Below are 21,760 nucleotides of genomic sequence, written 5' to 3'. Positions count from 1 at the left end.
GTTCTTCTAAGGTTTAGCTTCCAAGAATCTATTGATTATTTTAATCTCATATTTCAAGATGACACCCTCATCTTTTCTAATCTACTTATCATAAAAAGGATCCTCAATGTCTATCATCTTCATCTCTATTACAACATCATCTATCTTGTTCTCTAAACATGTCTCTGTCATAAAATCTTCTTCTTCTCCATCAAATTTTAAACCTTCCAAGTCCACTACTATAGCCTCTTCTCTTATGTAACATGCAAGGCACTCTATTGCATCTTGTATATTTCTTACAATAAAAAAATCATTAGAAATAAAATTACTTACACCTCTTTTATTCTCTAGTTTTCTCTTTTGTGGTATGTTTTTGATCTCTACTCTTATATCATCCAATTGTCAATGCATCTTTATCATTCTCTCTCTTAATCTTCTCCCTCTCTTCTCTCAAGAACAAGAATCCCTAGAATCCATCCAATAACAAATGAAATTTTTTCTTCCTCTTTTCCATCTTCAACCTCTTGAATCCTTTACACAAATCCTCTTACCAACACTCTCAAGCCCCAGTATAAACTACCTCATGCTTGGTGATACATTTACACACTTAAGAAAACTTACTCCACAATTTTTTTACATAGTTCCTATTGAAACTTACTTATATACACACTCTGTGATAGATCTTGGTACAAGAATGCCTCACATTCGATACTCTATCTACACACTTAGGAAAAATATTCTACAACAACTCACACAAACCACCCATAGATCTTGGTGTAAGATTGCCTCATGTTGAAGGTGATTTGTCACAACACTCGGGAACACTAGTCACATACCCCACCCATAGATCCTAGTGCCAAACTACCTCGCATTCGGTGCTCTATCTGCACACTAAAAAAATTTGGCTCTAATACCACTGATGAAGGGCCACTCCACTCCACACCACTCTAATACCACTAATGAGGGGCTACTCTAGCCCACATTTTTCTAATACCACTGATGATGGGAACTCCCCATACACACCCAAACACATGCTTTGTTACACTAGATGAAGGGTTGCTACACCAATATTTATAGATAGCATAACAAAGAGAATAACTCAAAAAATTACAAGAAATAACTTGCCTTCTATTTCTCAATAAGTAATTAAGTGAATTTAATTTTCTTTATAATTAATTGAAATATATCAAATATATCAAATATAAATATATTGTCTTATTATAATTAGATTGTTTAAATTATTTGTTTTATAATGATAAAATATTAAAGAAAATAAAATAGTTTAAGTTGATATATATTATCTTAAAATAATTTAATCATACATATTTTAAATCCTAAAAATTAAAAATATTTGAATATATTTATTAAAATTAGCAATAAAAGAGCAAACTAAAATGTCAATCATAATGAAATAGAATGCATGTGACATCACTAACACAATTAAATTAATTATTTTAAGGACAACTATTAGTAATCTTTTATTCTTAATTATCTATTTATAACATATAAAAATCAATTTAAAAAACAACATTAACTGATATTGTCTTATTTATGTAATTATTGTAGTTTTAAAAAATTCAACATATTACAAGATAATAAAAAATGTGGAGAACTATATTGAGCTCTCCTCATTCTTGTGATCGAGAATGTAGACGAATTGGATATCCCTTTTCCATACTAGGAAAAGGAAAGTATATGGCACTAGAAGCTTCTAGCGGCTCCCACCTATTCATTATAGTAGGTCTATTAGTTAGATGAGAGGGGGGGGGGGTGAATCAAATAAACTTACAATTCAATATATTCTTCAGATTCAACCTCGATAGAGCTTACTTGATATGCAATTATGACTGTAAATCATTCAAACTCATAAATTGATAAACTTGAAACATCAAAACACATTTAACACTAGATTTAACGTGGAAACCCAAATAGGGAAAAACCACTGTGGGATTTCAAACCCATAAAGAAAATATACTCTTCTAGAGTATGCTCGGTTAAAAGCCAATCCTGTTAAAGATTACATAAACACATTGCTAGATGTGACCCGGTCAAGGGATTTCCCTCAGATTTATCAGAATCTTGTGTAGTACCCCTACTCGTTTAAACTGATATTTTGTTCTTGTTATTCTCAGTGGATACATTATCATTTGTTATTCAGAATTATATAACATTGTTCCATGTTTTATCTAATTATGAGATATATGATTTATTTGCAGTAATTATGTACTTATGTTTTATGGCATTATATGGTTCATTGCTACGTACTGACGCTTTACTTCATCTATGCACTGTGTGTTGTGTATCTATGAGTGTATGGGATGCAAGGGGATGATTTTCCTTCACTCATCTCGGTGAGATAGGGAACGTCGCGATTCTCCTTCATCGGTGTGTATGTTGAAATTTCTATATATATATATGCATGTGTGGTCGGTGATGCAAGATGTTGCAGGTACAAGTACCAGGTAGGTACGGAGTATCGTCTCCACCTGGCTACACAGGTCTATAAGGCACTATATATATGCATGTGTGGTCGGTGATGCAAGATGTTGCAGGTACAAGTACCAGGTAGGTACGGAGTATCGTCTCCACCTGGCTACACAGGTCTGAGCGTGCCTTATATTTTCTGATGGAAGTGAAGGAGATAGTAGTTGACCCTATTTTTAGTCAGTTACACTCGGGTGAGTGCCTTCAGTTAGTCGTTTGTCAATTGGTTTTGTCTTCATATTTTAATGTTTGATCTTTATAAAAGTCGCATGATGCTTGCTCAGTTTGTGTGTCTAGTGTTCCCAATTTTTGTATGTCATTGGTAATTGTTACATTTATTACATCTGTAAGAGTACAGAGTAGTTTTGGTAATTGGAGGAAAAAGAACCAAGTGATCTAGTGACTTAATATTGTTTATAAAGGATGAGTTAATATCTTGGTATGAGTTGATATGAATTTTATCAACTTGTTAGCTTGATATTTGCAATTCGATCATTTGAATATATGTAAGGACATAATATACTCGGAGGGCAATAGTCACTTATAAGTAGTTATTGGAGTTAAGATAAGGTGATTGTATTATCAGTAGTTGATATCGCCCATTGGATTATTGTGTATTTGGATTATGCATGTATAAAGTTAGAATTATAAAGAGATATTATATTTAATAAGCCTTTCAAACAAGTTATATATATATATATATATATATATATATATATATATATATATATATATATATATAATTCGATTGTTCGAATATAAATCTATATAAAAAAAGGGTCATTAGTTATAAGCATTTGAAAACAAAGTATATATTTATATATTTAAACGTAAAATTGCTAGGAAGATTAATGTTTAAATATTAAAATGAAAGTTATTAATTAATTATTAAAATATAATAATGAAATTATATTAAACAAATAAAACAAATTAGATTATATATGAGGTGGCAGGGGTTATAGTAAGAATTAGGTAAACGGTGATCGATGGTAATATCGACCACCCCCCTTAATAGAGGGAGGGGTCGGTATTACCACCGACTACCCTCCTCCTTCATATACCACGTACTCCATCAACACTGCAGTCAGCGGGTAATGAGAGGTTTCCTCCATTAACACTGCAGTCAACAATGACACCTCTCGCCCTCTCGCTGTTTCAAAGCGATAAACAACCACTTTTCCACATCCAGTTTTTCCACGAGCTGCAGTTCGTTTGCATCTAGCTACAGATTGGCCGATTTAGGAGGGAAATAGACTGGCACGTAAGGTGAAGACTAAAACATAAACCTTAGTTGACTCAAGACCTGGCAGATTAAACACACATTTCGCTGAATGCAAACACATAAGTGTTTGAATCAATATATCGATCTCTCCACCCAACTGATAATTGCTATAACCTCGATCAAGGAGCGCAAAGAGCTATAGTTAACTGGAGATGGACTCATTACGTGGAGGAACAAGAAGAGCTGGAGGTAAAAGACTTTTAGTTGATAACTAATAATAAGCCCCAGATTTAGGAGAAGCGATGGATGATTTTTAGTATAAATAGGGATGAGAGTAGAGAGGAAAGGGAGACAAGTCATTTTTAGCATCCAAGGAAGGACGGTGGATTGTAGAAAGAAGAATAGAGTTAGAGAATTGTTTTTTTTAGTAGAGAGGATATTGTTCTGATAGTATCAAGAGAGTTGTTTTTTTTTATAGAGTTGGAAAGTATTGGTGAAAAGGATCGCAAGCAAGGTGCATTTATCAGCAAAAGGGCATTAAGGTCTTGCACATTGATCAACATTTCAATAGGTCAGGAATTTCTTAGTTTACGATCATCAATATTTACAATCTCTGTTATATGTCATGTTTATTGTCTTGCTTATGAAATAGTTATGGTTATGTTTTAGTTATCATTAGGGATTGTTAAATAAAATCATATAGTAGAAGTTGTGATTACGTTAGGACTATAGAAACGGAATAGTGTTTAAGTTCAAATTGCACACTTGTTATTATATGGAAGAAAATTATGGTTGCGTTCAAAACCTAGTTATTAAGATTTATTAGACGTAGCTCTAGGGAAGTCTGGGAAGTAATAGTTTACTATTGATACGTTACAGAGATGGTACGAGTTAAACAAACAACACGCAAATCTATGGCAGGTTATGCTCACTACTTGAAAGTCAAGAAAGATTCTTTGACACCTGTCAAGCCCGTTGTGGATGACAACCCTGCTGAAGAGAACCCAGCTCCTGAAGAGAGCAAAGAGATAGAAAAAGTTCCTATTCAGAGTCCAACTAAAGAAGCTACCATTGAGAAAGGAAAAGAACCCAAGCTAGAGTGCTCGCCAGAAAAGCCGATAGTTATAAGTTCTGACTCGTCAGAGGGGTATACCCCCTTAAGTGATAATGAGTCTGTGGGGTACTTTCCCCTGAGTGAAAGCAAGACTGAAGGATATACTCCTTTAGATCATGTAGAGTTTGATGAGTGCACTTCTCTATTTTTTTCCGGAAGAATGATGTAACACTCTAGTGTAAATAAAAATAAAAATAAAGACATTATTCTATGAAGAAATGTATTATGTCTTATTGTAAGGCTTCCTTGATGAAATAAATATATCTATTTTAATCTTAGTCTATAGTATAAGTGGAAATTATTGAGGTTGCATACCTATAGTAGTTAACATGAGTAATTGAACTTTAAAAAAATGTTAATAAGTGTAAAATTTTGTGTTATACCGACCAAATTGTTCTTCATGTCTTGACAACGTATATTCGTATTGCAAGTTAATTTTGTGATAAGTGTTGGTACGTAAGATTACCTTGTTTATATGGTGGTCGTAACTAAGTACATTGATTCATGTTGTCAGTATGTCTTGTGTACTGTGTTTTGGCCAGTTATTTAGATGTATAACCTTAAGGAAATGAGCCACTGTGAGTTGTTCGTAATGGTCAACCTTAGGTTAGTAATTATGTATCTTTCATCCGAGGAAGGTCAAAATTGGGTATGGCTGTCTATGTCGCCACAGAGTTCTGTAGATAGAACTAACCCATAGTGTCCTAAGAGAGAGAGTAGCTTTCGAGCGAGGGTCGTGCCCGAAGTGGTGATAGGATAACCCGTTGGAAGTTGGTTAAGAAAGTGAAAATCTAATAAATGATTAGGGAAGGGTAGAATAAAAATTAAATAAAATAATGTGCCTCGCACATAGGTGAGTGCTAGTACAGGGCTCATAATGTAGCGAGAAGGCCTGGAATGGCAAACTTACCACCTTGTCTTCGTGAGAGGATTGGTAAGGTCCGCATGAGTCTTAGTTGGAATCGGAGGTTTGGGAGAGGTTACCAGGATAACCCAGGGTGGGGGCTGGGACCTATGGAGGTTGTACCATGGTATCCACCGTAAGACATGCGATGACACTTTCTCCTTAGAGTCACTAGTGTTTTTTGAGTTGGGTCACATGAATGTAAGTGGAGTCTTGTAGTCCTTTCGTTCTTGTTTCATTTTGCTTGCTTGAGGGTTATCTACTATCTCCAGCACAGTGGGGTGGTTCCTTTTGGAATCACATGGTCGGGTGGTAGTTTCACTTCCCATCAGATGTACTGGTACGTATCTTCAGGCAAGGAAGGACTTCGCTAATGTTCTTGGTTCGTGATTCATGTACCAGCTCTTTCTCCTAACCATTATTCAGTTGAAAACTAGAGGTTTTGAAAAGAAACTTTATGTAACTTTCATTTTGTAAAATCTTAGCTCATGATGTAATTTTCTTTTTTGAAAACATGTATTTTTGAATATTGTAAGCAAAGAAACATTGTAATGTATGCTATTTCAATTACTTAATTCTTTTATAATATATGATTGCTTGAAGTATTTTAAATTCTATCATTGTGGAAATTTTATCTTAAATATTTAATTTACAAAGTAATATTCATTGGTAACCCTTAGGAAATTCAGGTGTTATACTTCCGCTATGATATTAGATGTGCTAAGGTTTAATTCATGCACTTAATAAGAATAAATAAAAATTATTTCACCCTTAGTTGCATAGGTTATGATGTTTTCCTTTAGGGTTCCTGACGGGGCATTACATCTTGCACTTTGTTAGAAGTGACCTTGTCAAAGGATTTCAAACACTCATTACCTTGCTAGAGGATTTACAAATAAGCCTATTAGGTCCACTCGGTTAAGAGATTTCCTATCACTTACAAAAATAAATAACAGTAATAAAATATATCTATAACTTCACATCTGAAATGTTAAAGCAGACTCTATGTGCTCAAAATAATCTTGTCATAAGACTTATCTTCCTCCTTGTTGGGCTTCTCAATCCATTCTTCAATCAAATCTTCAATCTTCTGTACTCGGTAATCACCTCTGCAGTATCACTACTCTTCTATTTTCCCGCATACATTGTTCATCAACTTTTCTTTATTTATAAGCAATTCCTAACTGCTTAATCTCCTTAATCACATTTCCCATGATTAATCTTAGCCATCAGATGTTCAAACTTGACTAGGTTCATTGAATCCTTCGAACTAAAAAACATTTTATCTTGCCTTGAAACTTGTATTCCTTCCTTGGTACTTGTGCTTGGTTATGACCGTTCAATCTGTGCTGTAGATCTAACTCTTGAATTTTCATTTCCATTGATCCTTAACAAAATTCTTGCATGACATTCCAATCTTCTATAAATCTCCAGCTCATTGGCATCCTTCATTTAATAATGTATTTATTCATCCAATGCATTCTGTTACTACTTAGTTGATACTCGGTAAATACTAAACTTTACTTGGTAGACATTCTGCATTTGTCTCGGTTACTATCTTGGTAGCTTTGCTTGCTGAAGACACTCGGTAACTTCTTTCTTCTTTAACTAACACTGATAACCTTGGTGTTTACCGACTAGCTCCTTGCTTGATGAAATAGAACAGTATCAAACCTTTACTCATTCTGTTGCATGAAATCTTTTCTCCTTCTTATTCAATCTTCGAATACACATATATATGATATCAAAACAATAAAAATATCATAATCTCATCACTGTCTAACTTGGTAATAGTTTCCGATTGAATAACTTATTACTCCCCTTCATTTTCATATTCTTTTTGTGTCACTTACCGACATATTTATACTCATCAAAACATACTCTTTAAGATATGGCAACATCATACTGAATCAGAAAATCAATTGCTTGACATCAATGACAAAATAATATTATTAAGATAGTAATCATCCTTTATCAATTATATCATTAGTCTCCAACAACCTTCTCAATATCATCATACCAACAAACTTATTGTAATGCCAACAATCTCCCCCTTTGGCATTGATGGCAATACCAACTTGATTTATTCCAATTGATTCGAACTGCGTGTAATTATTCTCCTGTCATCCTTGAGCTATATTCTTCTCCTGTAATCTTCTCCCCCTGTCATTAGTCTTCCCCCCCTTTGGCAACAATGCCAAAAGTAAAACTAATTCATGATTACTTCCCCTGTGAAATAATTTCCTTACTGTTAAAACATATACAAATGTATCATCTTAGTCTCGGTCAGAGCAACTTGTCTTCATTCACTATTTCCTGCACAACTTTAGACAATCTTCTAAAGTGTGTAAATCAACATCAACTCACAAATAGTATTTTGTAGAGTCATAGATTTGATGCTTTCACTGAACTCTATCAGTGAGTACTAGATAGGGGTAGGACCCCTAACTTACTTCTGAGATACTCAAAAGTGTCCCTTGGCAGTGGCTTTGTAAAGACGTATGCAATTTGTTCCTTTGTGCTAACATATTCCGACACAACTTTCTTTTCTTGAACTTCTTCTCTTAGATAATGATACTTTATAGAAATATGCTTTGTCTTAGAGTGCATTACCAGATTCTTTGAAATGTTAATAGCACTTGTATTATCACAAAATATAGTTACTGGCTCGATTACTGTCTCATTCATACCTTCCAACAATTGTTTGATCCATGCTATATTGGTACAATTCAACAACCTGCTCTACTGTAGGACAATACTGCAAATCAATGACCTGCTCCTGGATGAGCTCTTGGATATAGTGCATATGAATCTCGATGTGTTTGGTCCGCTGGTGCTGGACCGGGTTCTTCGAGATTGCAATAGCACTCTGATTGTCGCAATGTAGAACTGTCGGTCGTGGAGTAGTGAATCCAAACTCTGTGAGGATTTGCTAGAGCCAAATGGTCTCAGTCTCTGCGTTAACAGCGCCTCGATACTCAACCTCAATCGAAGAGAGAGCAATAGCATGTTGCTTCTTGCTCTACCAACAAATGGGTCCCGAACCAAGGTGAAAACTGTAACCAGAAGTAGACTTACGATTAACTAGATCGCCAACCCAATCAGAGTCTGTGTAACCAACCAAGCGAAGTCCTGTGCCTGCTGCATAGTGAATCCCATAGTGATGTGTACCCTGGATGTAATGAAGGATGCGTTTGGCGGCTTTCCAATGAAGCTCATGTGGATCCTACATGAAGCGGGAAACCATGCCAACTGCAAATGAAATATCAGGGCATGTATGAGTTAAGTAGATGAGACTATCCACAAGCTGACGATACAAAGTGGCATCAACTAGTGGAGAAGAACACTGAGCCTCAAGCTTGACTCCTGAAAGAAAGGGAGTCAGGGAAGGCTTACAATCAACCATATGAAAGCGTGCAAGTAGATCAAGAGCATACTTGGGTTGCGATAGTGTAATCCCAGAAGGTGACTGTGAAATCTCTATCCCGAGAAAGTAGTGCAAAAGACCCAAGTCAGTCATAGAAAATCTGTCATGCAAAGCAGATTTGACCCTGCTAATGATGGATGAAGTACTCCCTGTAATGATCAAGTCATCAACATAGAGCACAAGTATCAAGTGAGAGTCATCCTGTCGCAAAATGTAGACATTTGGATCAGAATGACACCTGGTGAACCCTACAGAGAGAAGAAAGGAATCCATCTTGGCATACCAAGCCCTGGGGGCTTGCTTAAGGCCATAGAGAGATTTCCTTAGTCTGCAAACCAAGGAAGTGTCCTAGATGAAACCCTGTGGCCGCTCCATATAAATATCCTCATCAAGATCACCATGAAGAAAAGCACTCTTCACATCCATCTGATGTACAGCCCAACCATGAGCTGCAGCAATAGCAAGTGTCAAATGAATGGAGTTCATCTTGGCTACGGGTGCAAAGGTCTCAGTATAGTCAACACCTGCAACCTGTGAGAAACCTTTTGCAACAAGCCGAGCCTTATACTTATCCACACTACCATCCACTGCAAACTTGGTTTGATAGATCCACTTACATCAAACCATCTTTCTCCCCTTAGGGAGATGGACTAGATCCCATGTGTTATTCCTCATCAAGGAACTATACTGTTCCTCCATAGCTTGGTCCCACTCAGGAACCCCTGATGCTTCCTTAAATGCCTGTGGATCAGAAGCGGTAGCAATGAATGCATGTGGAAGATCCTGATGTTGTGATCGAGTTCTCCGTGTATCTGAAGGATCCCCAACAAGAGAACCCGCAGACTCAAGTGTCTGTCGAGCCCAATGAGGTCTAGGTGGAGGTGGAGAATGAAGCTTCTCAACTGCAAGTGGACCTTGTGGAGGTGTTACCTTGCGAGTCGGAGTTGTAGGAGTCTCATCAGTCACTAACATCACTATCCACAATGGAGGAAGGTGGAGGAGGTAAAGAGGCTAAGCTAGGAGAGCTTTCCTCAAAGTGAACACTCCTCTCAATGAATACCTCATGTTTCTCTGGATCCATCAATCTGTATGCCTTAACACCCTCAAGATATCCAACAAATATGCAAGGCCGACTCTGTGGTTCCAATGCCTTGCGTTTCTGCGGAGGTATGTGAGCCCATGCTAGACACCCAAAGACTCTGAAATGTCTCACAATCAGTTTCCTACCAGCCCAAGCTTCAAAAGGAGTAATACCTTGCAAAGCTTTGTGAGGAACCCGATTCTGGATGTGTGTGGCACAACTGATAGCCTCTGCCCAAAAGGCAGGATCAAGAGAACATGCATGTATCATATAGCTAGCCATTTCTTTGAGAGTTCTATTCTTGCATTCTACAACCCCGTTCTGCTGTGGAGTGTATGCAACAGAATGTTGAAGATCAATCCCCTCAAATGTACAAAAATCCTCAAGTCTCTTGTTCACATATTCCCTGCCATTATCTGTGCGAAGAATCTTGACCACTTTCCATGATTGCTTTTCCACATGAGTCTTGAAGTCCTGAAATCTATCAAATACTTCACTCTTATGAATGAGAAAGTAGACCCAAGTGAAGCGGGAGTAGTCATCAATGAAGGTAAGAACATAGCGGGCCTTACTAAATGAAGGTGTTGGAAATGGACCTGCTACATCACTGTGAACAAGTTGAAGAACTTCCAAAGCTCTCCAAGTTTTCCCTTTATCAAACTTCTCTTCGAGATGCTTGCCCATGGAACAACCTGAACATACACCCTCTGAAAAACTGATTCGAGGTAGACCTGTGACCATGTCTTTAGTGCTTAGCTACTGAAGATAGCGATAGTTGAGGTGACCAAACCGCTCATGCCAAAGCTTACTTTCTGAATTTGAATGAGTAAGCAAGGCCCTAGAAGGTGAACTTGGCACAAAGTGGGAAAATGAATAAAGCCTTGAGTTGTCATTGACTTGTCCCACTGCTACCAAGGCATCATCATCAAGTTCCTTTACCACAACTGAATCTGGTGTAAACTCAACCTTTTTCCCATTCCCATAGTGAGTGATTTGGTAGATGGAGAGAAGGTTGGTAGACAAGTTAGGAACATAGAGAACATTCTCAAATGTTCCATCATCCATGTCAACTGAACCTTTCCCTTCAACCTCTACTTGTGTGTCATCACCAATGTAAATGTGAGGTACCTTAGATGGTTCCAATGAAGAAAACTGCTCCTTTGTAGAACCCATGTGATATGAGGCACCCGAGTCAAGTATCCATTGCTGTGAAGAACCTGTTTTAGCCACAAATGCTTACCCTTTTCCCTTAGACTGTGAGGAAGAGGAAGGAGATGAATCCATCTTTGTGTAGGCAGATGGCAAGTTGATGTTGTTTTTCTTGAGAAGATTGGTTAACTCATCAACTTGTTTTGCGTGGCATCGATGCTCATCATGACCATACTTTTTGCAATATGCACAAGTTGGTTTATCCTTCTTAGGTGGTGTCCCATTCTTGGAAGAGGATGTAAAATTGTCTTGTGATGGAGAGGATGATTGTCCTTTTTCCCGGTGTGGCTTAGACTTGGATTGCTTCTTCTTCTTGTTGGAATCTTTGCCTTGACTTCCTTGATTTCCTTGATTTGCTACCAAAGCCTTGGACTTTGAAGACTTGAGAAACCCCATGTTCAACAACTTAGTTTGTTCCAATATCAACATTTCTATGAAAGCATCAAATGAAGGCATAACATAAGAACTCCCCACTGTCAAACGATGAGTTTGGAAGCTAGACACAAATGCTGCATATTCTAGTGCAAGCTTATCCAACAAGTTGAATATCAATTGAGCATCCTTTTTGTCAATTCCACAATCCTTAAGCTTTGCTCTTAGCTCATTTGCTTTGGTGACATAATCTTGGATTGTATCAAAACTCTTGGGATCTAAGTTGGTGAGCTCATTGTCAATCTAATAGCCTCTTATTTCATCAATTTGTCCATACAATTTCTGAAACATATCCCAAGCCTCCTTGATTGTTTACACTTCTCAATGTGAAAAATGAGGTCATCTAATACATACTTGCGTAAGGTTCCAAGAGCCATGCAATTTTTTGTGAGCCATTCTAATTGAGCATTTGGATCAGCCTTAGGATCAGGTGCTGCTGCTATTGTTCCATCTATGTAGTGTGTGAGACCCTTTTCCATTAATTTACTCCATACTTTAATTTTCCATGATGCATAATTATGTGGAGTTAAAGGTGGAAATTTGTTAGGACTCATTGCAACAAGAATGGAAAGAGCACAAAGAGAGGCACAATCACACAAGACAACCCCCCAAATGTGATGATTTTGGCACTTTATAAGTAGTGCGTATACAATGGGCCACTTGCAAAAAATGGCAAAGTGGACTTCTGATTTACAATTTTACAACTGCCTCAATAAGTCCAAAAGAGTCTCAAACTGATAATGCAAGAGATCTAACTAAGATCCAAGCAATTTACAAGTACCTAATAGGCCAAATAAGACCAATATCTAAAAGTACAATTTCCACTCAAAATCTCTAAAATCTTATCATAGATTCTGAAAGTAGACAAAAAAATAAGCACTTTCAAAAAAAACCATGCCTGAAAAGGAGGTCGTATGAGCTCAAACAAGGCCTTTGAAGTTACAGAATTACGGATTGGACAGGTACAACTAAGAGAATCCAAAAATTCTAAAAAACCTGTGCACCAAAATTAGAAAATAACCACACCACTATGAAGATCATGAAATTTTAGCCCATTTCAAAAAAAATTGCACAAAAAAGGAGCAAAAATGAGCAAGATATGGCCTTTCAAAGTTGGACTGCAAAACTGAAAAGCCCAATGGAGAGGGGTCAAAAAAATTTCAAAAAGTGTTGATGTGGCACTGACGTTAGCAAGTCACTATGTTAAATTTGACAGTCGTATGACCATCGCAAAAACTTCACCTCCCTGTTGACTGGGCGTCCGTACTGTACAGACTGCTAACTGTGTAGATGACTGTACATTATAGATGATGACGTGGCACTATACAGACGGACTGTGTGGCGCGTTGGCTATGCTATCGTACGGTCGACATGGTGTGATGATGTGACATACAAAGGACTATTTGAGAGCCACGTTGCGGGGTCGATATGCTAACTGGGTGTCAGTGTGACGGTCGCCGGAGGTGACTGGACAATCGCCAGAGGCGGTGGCTGGTCTGGTTTCGTCGGCGGTCGGAGGTGTCTGGGCGGTCGTCGGAGGTCTCTGGCCGGCGGCGGCGCTGGGTAGATGGGCACGACGGGCCGGGGCATTCTGCAGCGGCGGCGCGGCGTTTAGAGCGATCGGCGGGAGGGAGCACGGTGGCGGCAGCGGGACCTATAGAAAGGGTACAGGCGGCACCTGCAACACCTGCGCGACAAGCAGGTACAGTGTAGGGGGGGTCTGCAGACCCCCAAACGAAAAAAAACAAAAAAAAAATTGATTTTTTTAATTTTTCGAAAAAAAAATTTGAAAAATAAATTTATTTAAAAAAAAAAAAAATTGAAATCTATACGATAATAGCCAAAATGGGGAAAAAAAAAAATTATCACCAAAATAGGTCGACTTTATAGTCAAAATTTATGGAAACGGCCTCCCGGATTCAACGGTGATGTCCAAATCGCTGTATGACGCCCCCAAAAAATGAAGATCCCCAAAGTAGAAGCCTTCCACAATGTCTCCAAAAACTGATCAATGAAGCCCCAATAGCTCTGATACCATGTAGGATTTTGCCAAGATCAAGGGCACAATGAAAAGCATAAAAGAGACAATAGAATGACAAGAACAAACTGTATTCTCATCAATATGCAAAAATGATCAACTGGATTAACCAATACAATGAATAGAGGCCTGCTTATATAGGCAAGGCCATATGGATGTATGAGCACACAAATATGACATGTGGCTCAATGAGAAACAAGGGTAGGTAAGAAATACTAAGGGTAGGTAGGAGAAATAATATAATATTCCACAAGAGGTGGATGACCCATCGAATGTGGAGTGTAACAGCAAAATAAGACCACAAAAGGTGGAATTTCTCCTACAAGCTCTATCCCTAAGGGCACACTTCCCTAAGTGTCTCAAATCCAAACTACGAAAAGATGCATTATCCTAAGTTAACTTAAGTAAGTGTAATAATATCCAAAATGAATATTTATTTACACCAACAAATTAAAAATTAAAAATTAAAAATCAATGAAAAGAAGCAAGCATTAAAAGCACTAATGTGGTTGAAGAGTTTATATTTTCTATAAAGCACTCATGTGGTTGAAGAGTTAAAAAATATTGATAAAGAATTTATGTTTTCTATAATGAGTGGATCTTTGTCTATATTAGATGACAAAATAGAAACATTTAAAAACAAGAACTTCTGACTCATTTTTATCGACTTTTAAAAAACACAAATTTAAACGAGAATAAATGTTTTTTATAGTGTATTAAAGTGAATAACAAATTAGAGATGCACACTAAAAAAACATATATCTTTGTATCTCATTATTGTTTTTCTCCACCTCCATCATTGTGAAACTTAGTTTGTCATAAAACTATACAATTTACATAACCATAGATCATAGTAGCACAAAGCTTACTTGCATTGCACATAGAATTGGATATGTCTAATTGATAAAGCAATGAAGATTTACCGAACAGTTGTACCATCTAAATGGAAATACTTCAATTCATAATTCAATTTTACCTTATAATTAAAAAGAGATGCTCAAATAAAAATAAAAGCCCCGAAAAAATATGTTTCACCTACATTATCAAGCTCTTGTTGAATTTAGTAAACCTTCTCAATTATAGAATGAATTTGTTGTCAAGATTAAATTCTTCTACCTTATTATCTTTAACTTTGTCTACCATACAAGATGAGAATTCCTCAGTACCTTTTAGCTGACAAAACCTACACAAAATAATAGGTTTGTAATTAACATGGTAACTGTGAATAGCTGACACACTAATAAAGAACAATTAATTTCTCTTAATACAATTGTTTCCAAAAGTAAAAAAATATATGAAGCCCTACGAGAAAAATTATTTTAGATCAATATTTGTCATTCTTTGATGATATCAATTATTAGTGAACACCTAATTTGATTATACCTTAATACATTATATACTTAAAAATGCCAAACTTGAACATGCACTAAGAGGAAAAGTATGCATATTTTTCAATCCTTGGCCAATTGTGAATCTTCTGACTATGAAATATGAACCATTTACAAAACTAAACCAAAAGCCAAAAACCTTGCTAAAGAGCTACACAACCTCAAAAACACAAGAATATTCTAATCATTGTTAGAAACTCAGAACCTTTAGGTGGGACATTTTAAAAAATAACAAACCCAACATTGCCTTCTAACTATTAATGTGAAACATTGGGATTGAAGATTATTAATAAAAATATATTACTTCCTTCAAAAATAAACCATTTTGTTACTTGGATTGTGAGCAACACAAAATTGTCTCATTTCGGTTTATTGGTCACAAGGGCTTGGGCTTAACGAGAAAATGTTATATTGAAGTGGAAATGCGTGGATATTGAATTTTAATCCATACTTGATGCTGAAAGGAGAACAAAAGATCAACTATATTCTCGGTACTATTCCTTCTTTGAGAGCATAACTAGGAGAGACACACACAAAAACTTCAAACATCAAATGAATGAATCCCGAGTAAACCCATTGAGTGAAGCAAACATTGAAAATTAAAAAAATTAAGAAGTAGACCTAGAGGTCGAGTAGGAGAGGAATGTGAAAGGGGAAAAAAGTGCAACTTGCATTGTTTCTCTTCTTGAAAGCATTGAAATTGATAGTTAAACGGTGCCTACTTCATCATGCTCCCTTGTCGAATCTTCATTGCAACCTAGGCAGGAAAGTAGTACTCAAATGATTCTTGCATGCTAAGGTCGAGATTTCTTCATCCTAATATTATTTTCAAAATTGTAGATGCCAACCTTGGGAGTGATTGGATGAGAAGAGATCCCCTCTTGTTCCTCTTGTTCTTGTTAGCATATGACTAAAATCCCTACCCAAAAGTTTTGCCAATCCAAAATCTCCCAATTTTGGAGAGAAAATCGACATCTAGAAGAATGTTATTAGGCTTGACATCACCATAAATAAAGGCTCTTGCAATGTCTATGACAGTACCAAATCGGCTTTTTTCCAGTGGAGTGTCTAGTCTTGGTTTTCAAAATTACGGCTAGAGAGGAAGGAGTTCAAACAACCATTGGGCATGCAATCATAAACCAATAACCTGTGCAATCTTTGCCCACAAAATCTTTTGAGGCTGATCAAATTTGAACATATTAAATATTTCTGACAAGGCTTATTTTCACCCTTGAAACTATTTTTTGGTGATTCTTAAATTGTCCAGCTACTTTACAACCACAAGAAAGGTTATAGCCTAGTTGCAATTTATCACCACAGGGACAACAGCCTTCAGAAATCAAAACACTGTGCACATCTATTTTTCTGGCCAAGTTCTTTATTTACTCCAAGCATAGCAACCAAATTCAAACACAATTATTTTTTTGGACAAATTCTATGCAAAGCGAACCCAAAATCAATTTAAAATATGTTTTCAAGCATGAGGTGAGGAAATCAGATCCAATTCGGAGATCTAATGATTCAAAAATTTGATTTTGTTATTTCCAGGCATGAGGTGAGGAAATCAGATCCAATTTGGAGATCTGAATGATTCAAAGATTTAATTTTGTTTGAAGATTTGGTCTCATCTGACAACTATTCAAAAACACTAGTTTTGTGACAACCCACTAATTTTATGTGATGACTATGAAAACCGGCCCCATTAATTTCATTTGATGACTCGACCTTTTCTAATGACTACTAAAAACCCCATACAAAATGTAGCCTATCGGCTAATAATGCAACTATATTTTGATCAATTCAAGCAAATCATTAGAACTTGTTAGAGCACTATCCTTCTTAACTATGACTGATATAGGGATTTGTCTCTAGGTTTCTATCATGGCTTGTGCTCTATCAAATCTCCTCTATTTGAGCTACCTTGAATGCATGCCTACCACTGTTTGAAACTTTGATAGTCTATATCCTCTATGTTGCTAACGTTAAAAGGATTCTTTATCACTATGAATATTGGGTTAGGTGTATGACTTCTGCACTAAGAATAAGAGTATTTATATTGATTTGATACAAAAATTCTTACTCACAATTGTCTTTGCAATAGTGAATGTCCTTATTGTCACATACAATGAGTCTGATGGCATCCTTGTCATCTTTTAAAAATGATCTCTTATCTAAGTGTTTTCTCATATTGTTTTGATTATCTCACCACTAAAAAAACCTTCATCACTGTGATTTGCTAACTATCTACACTTGTGAAGAGTTATTTGACCGCTCTTTGTATCATCTATGGATCTAGGGCTTTTGGTTTGACTGACAACTCTTGGTCTCTAACTTTGTATGACTTCTACTGTCACTACTCATTCTCTTCAAGTTGACATCTACATTACTCTCTTTCTTTATGTTTTTATTTCTCTTGAAGCGTTATTTCTTGGGGGCATTTCACAGTGGATTGATTTTTTGTAGCAGGAGATGCACATGAGGATGCGCCAGAGGCGACTGCTATTGATAACATACCATTATTTTCTGGATCTTTCCGTATTGCTAGTAGGAGAATGTTGCAGGCCACATTGGTGGTGAGCGACGAAGAATTGACTCTCTTAAATATACAGAAGGTTCCAGATACTTTAAAATTATTATTATATATAGTCTAATTGTAATTTACTTACTAATCACTCATTTTGGGCTAATGATCCCATGATTTTTTTGCAGGAAATGATATTTTTTATAAAAATCTTAATGACATTGCATTGCAGATATTTGGGCCCACTATACGTAAAAGGTGGAACATCATATGTGACCTAACCCTAATCCACTATTTTGATTTCATATCATTGCTATAATAGTTTTCCTTTGATCCTTTTCTTGAACTATATCAAATGTGGCTTCAGTTTATTTGTGAATCTAACAGGTTTGTTTTTGCTTTAAAGGTGGAATGACCAAGAAAAAAAGTTAAGAGATGAACTCACAAACCATATGGTTGGGTTGTTTGAAAATGACACATTCGACAAAACCAAGCTCCTTGAAAAAGCTAGCACATATGTAAAGTATGTGAGGGACCAATACAAGACACATTTAGAGAAGAACGTAAAGTATGAGCGTCCCCCCATTATTCCAGAGAGGGAGTGGAAGGACCTGATTTTGGATGCGAAGGAGAGAATTGAAAGGAAAAAAGGAAATGAACCACCAGATGCTAAGAAGAAGGTATGTGATACTATTAAGAATGTAATTATGTACTAATTACTCTTTATATTTATATAATCTAACATATTTCAAAATTTTCATAGACTAAATGACACATCAAAGGCAACCAAGGCAAGACAAGAAAAGCACGGACAACACAAACTTGGGTCTGGTGGTTTTATGAAACTTGTCGCACGAATTGTAAGAATCAATAAATGAAATATCGCATCAAAATATTTATAAATTGCAAACAATTTTTTTTTATCAAACAATACAAGAAAAATTCACGATACTAAACAAAAATGCAGAGCTCTGAATTGAATAGAGCGCCCACAGAAGATGACAAGAGAATTACCTACAGGCAAGGCTATAAATCCGTGGTTGAATGGCTACGAGAATTGAGTGGGCAAACACGAGATTTTGATGCATCCGTCACAAAGATAAATAAGCGAAATGAAAATGATTTCAAATTGAATACTTTACCAATAATCTATTTGATGTTAAGTTCCAACATAAAGTAACTATATTCTTTTTAAATAAGCAAGCAATGATAACAATGTGCATGATATTGGAATGCAGCCTGTTAATCATGGAACACAACCTAGACATGAAGGTCCGGATGTGCATTCTAGTAGTGGAGGTATTCATTTTCTATTCAATTTTTTTTTATGTAATTATTACTACAATTAAACATCTTAATTAAAGTGTAATTAGTGTAGTAATTAATGTAACATTTTTTGTTAATATTTTAGAGCATGTAGTCGATGGTAACCAAGTGGAGCATGATCCAAGTAGACAACATCAGGAACGTGATGTTCCCCAATCAGGTAAAGATGACCATTTTTATTCCTTTAAACAAATTTAATTGCAATTGGTGTATTGATTAATGTAACCTTTCGTATTTCAACTCTAGAGGATCTAGAGAGTGTTTAACATGTTGAGGTTGAGGCTAGACAAAATGATGTGGAAGATGATGTCACCCCATCAGGTAAAGAGTTCCACAGTAATGTTCTTTAAATTAAGGAAATACTTGGAACAATAATAAAAAATGTTTTAAATTTAACCCATTTCTTTGTTATTGCAAAGGACCCCCCTTTGGTTCAGTGTCCTCATCCTCTGTAGAGGACTAGGAATACATCGAGATCAAGAGTAGAGGGTAGAACAACTGAAGATGGGAGAAATGATGAATAAAACGATACTCCACTTAGTTTTTACATAGCTTAAAAAAAATGATTGTAATCTACCTTATTTGATAATGACTAATTTTTATGTGTTAATGAATGTAATTATGTGCTAATGAATGTTCATGAATGATACGTGAACTAATGAATATTGATCAACGTTGTGTGTTAATGAATGTTAATGAATGTTATGTGTTAATGAACGTTATGTGATAATGAATGAATTCTATATTTTAATAATGGATGAACTCCCATATTGTCTTGTATGTACACTAACACTATGAGTTGCTTCTAGTGCTGATATCCATGGTGCAACTGCAAAAGTTGTGAATATGCCTCATCCTTGCAAGTTTTTTTATTAGTTGACATTTTCTTTAGCATTTTTTAATTTTCCTTATCATTTTAAGTCTAACCACTTTTATATGGAATTTATAGTTCTAGTTTTTTACTATCTACCAGACATTATTGGTACAAGGACTTGCATTGCGTCCCTTTTCTCAATTAGGTATTATAAAGGGTAGGTTGTATTTGTAAATGTCTCTTTGAGTTCATCCAAATTTTATAATTGTTACCTCACATCTCATTATTGCTACAACAGGGATTATGGCCAACATAGGCTACGGTTGCAACCTCTCGGTGCCATAGAGTCTCTTTGTTCTTAAAATTGTAGTGGACTGTCAGGTACATTCCCTCTTTTGCACTCCAAATTATAGCAGTCAATGCACATGACCAAATTTCCTTTGACATCTAGAGGACAGTATTAACTTTTAAGTAATTAGAGGCTTCTAAGGTGTATTTGGCCAGTATTTATTTTTATGGGATATGATGGTTGTGTTTTAAGTCATCTTAAGATTATCTCAATGAGTAATCATTTCACTAATGACATTTTTTCATTTTTCTTCATGAATGTTGGCAATTTTTACAAGTTAAGAGACCCATTGAGCACATAGGCACCTTTCAACATTTGTTAAAAGGGGGAGGAACAACTCTTTCTAATGCTAAAGAGGATACAGTGAAATGCACAATGACCCATTTGTACGTCTCAACCTCCAAGAGACATAATTAAGATGCTTGAGTCATTTATGTGCATGTTAGATAACCTCAATCTATTAGAATCTTGAATTAACATATAATTAGAAGAGTGCACATCAAAAAGTTTCTACCTCCTAGAGGTAGGAATAAAATGCATCAAAGTAGCCTTGCAAATTCATTACTTTGTTAATATAATACTTGATCTCTCTAACAAAAACTCATTATGCATAGTGTAATACCCTAAAAATAGTCATCTAAACCATAGGCCCCCTAATCACGATTCTATCACCAAGGTCCTAACCAAAGGCAATTAATTTAATCTTGAGCACACAATTAATTTCTTAAATCATCAAATTTCACATGGCAAATTAATCACTTTGAATTAATTAAATATTTAATTAATTAATTGATCATTCCAAGTAAATCATTTTTAACAATTATCCCATTTGTTTTATTAAATATCCTAGCATATTTAAATAAATCAATCAATTTGCCATTAAATCATCAAAAAAGGAATTAATTGACCAAAAAAGAATTAAAATTTGAGAAAAGAAATCAATTGGAGATAATCTTGAAAAACAAATTAAAAATTGATTAATAATCTCAGAGAAAGCAATTAAAATATTAAAATTGAATGAAATAGAGAATAAATCAGTTTTTTCTAATTTTATCTTAATTTTAGTTCAATTTCTTTTAAAACTGAGAAAAGCAGCTAATCACATCAATTCACTTGAATTGTGCTTCCTCTTGGAAAATCTTGACCACTCACCATCATTTGATCTCAGCCATAATTGGTTTCTTTCTTAATTTTCTATAAATTTGGGCTCTCATCTCTCATTCAAAGATCCTCGAGAATATATTGTTATTATGTTGTTTTTACTCTAGGTTCATTAAGAATTTACATTGAGATATTGCATATTAGTTATTTCATCTTCATTAAATCATCTAGCTTAAATATTCATATATTGCTTAAATCATGTTAGATTAAATCTTGCATAGCTAGCTTAAATCTTGCATTCATTTAGCTCATATTCATGCGCATATAGATTAAAAATCCTTCATTTAGGTGTCATCTAGTCACTAGATAGC

The 21,760-nt window shown here is 35.6% G+C and overlaps 1 protein-coding gene across 1 annotated transcript in view; it reads right to left on the bottom strand.

Annotated features, from left to right (window-relative positions):
• Positions 1-1,584: 1,584 nt before the first annotated feature.
• LOC131067706 (cytochrome P450 720B2) overlaps positions 1,585-21,760 on the bottom strand; it is a 57,384-nt gene continuing 37,208 nt past the window's right edge. The window contains exon 9 of the mRNA XM_058002828.1: positions 1,585-1,704. Coding sequence (XP_057858811.1) covers positions 1,608-1,704 — 97 coding nt within the window. The 3' untranslated portion in view covers positions 1,585-1,607. The remainder of the gene's footprint in view (positions 1,705-21,760) is intronic.

Source organism: Cryptomeria japonica, chromosome 2 (assembly GCF_030272615.1).
Source record: "Cryptomeria japonica chromosome 2, Sugi_1.0, whole genome shotgun sequence".
NCBI lineage: Eukaryota > Viridiplantae > Streptophyta > Pinopsida > Cupressales > Cupressaceae > Cryptomeria > Cryptomeria japonica.
The sequence above is the reverse complement of the archived record's forward strand: the minus strand, read 5'-3'. Positions and strand labels throughout refer to the sequence as shown.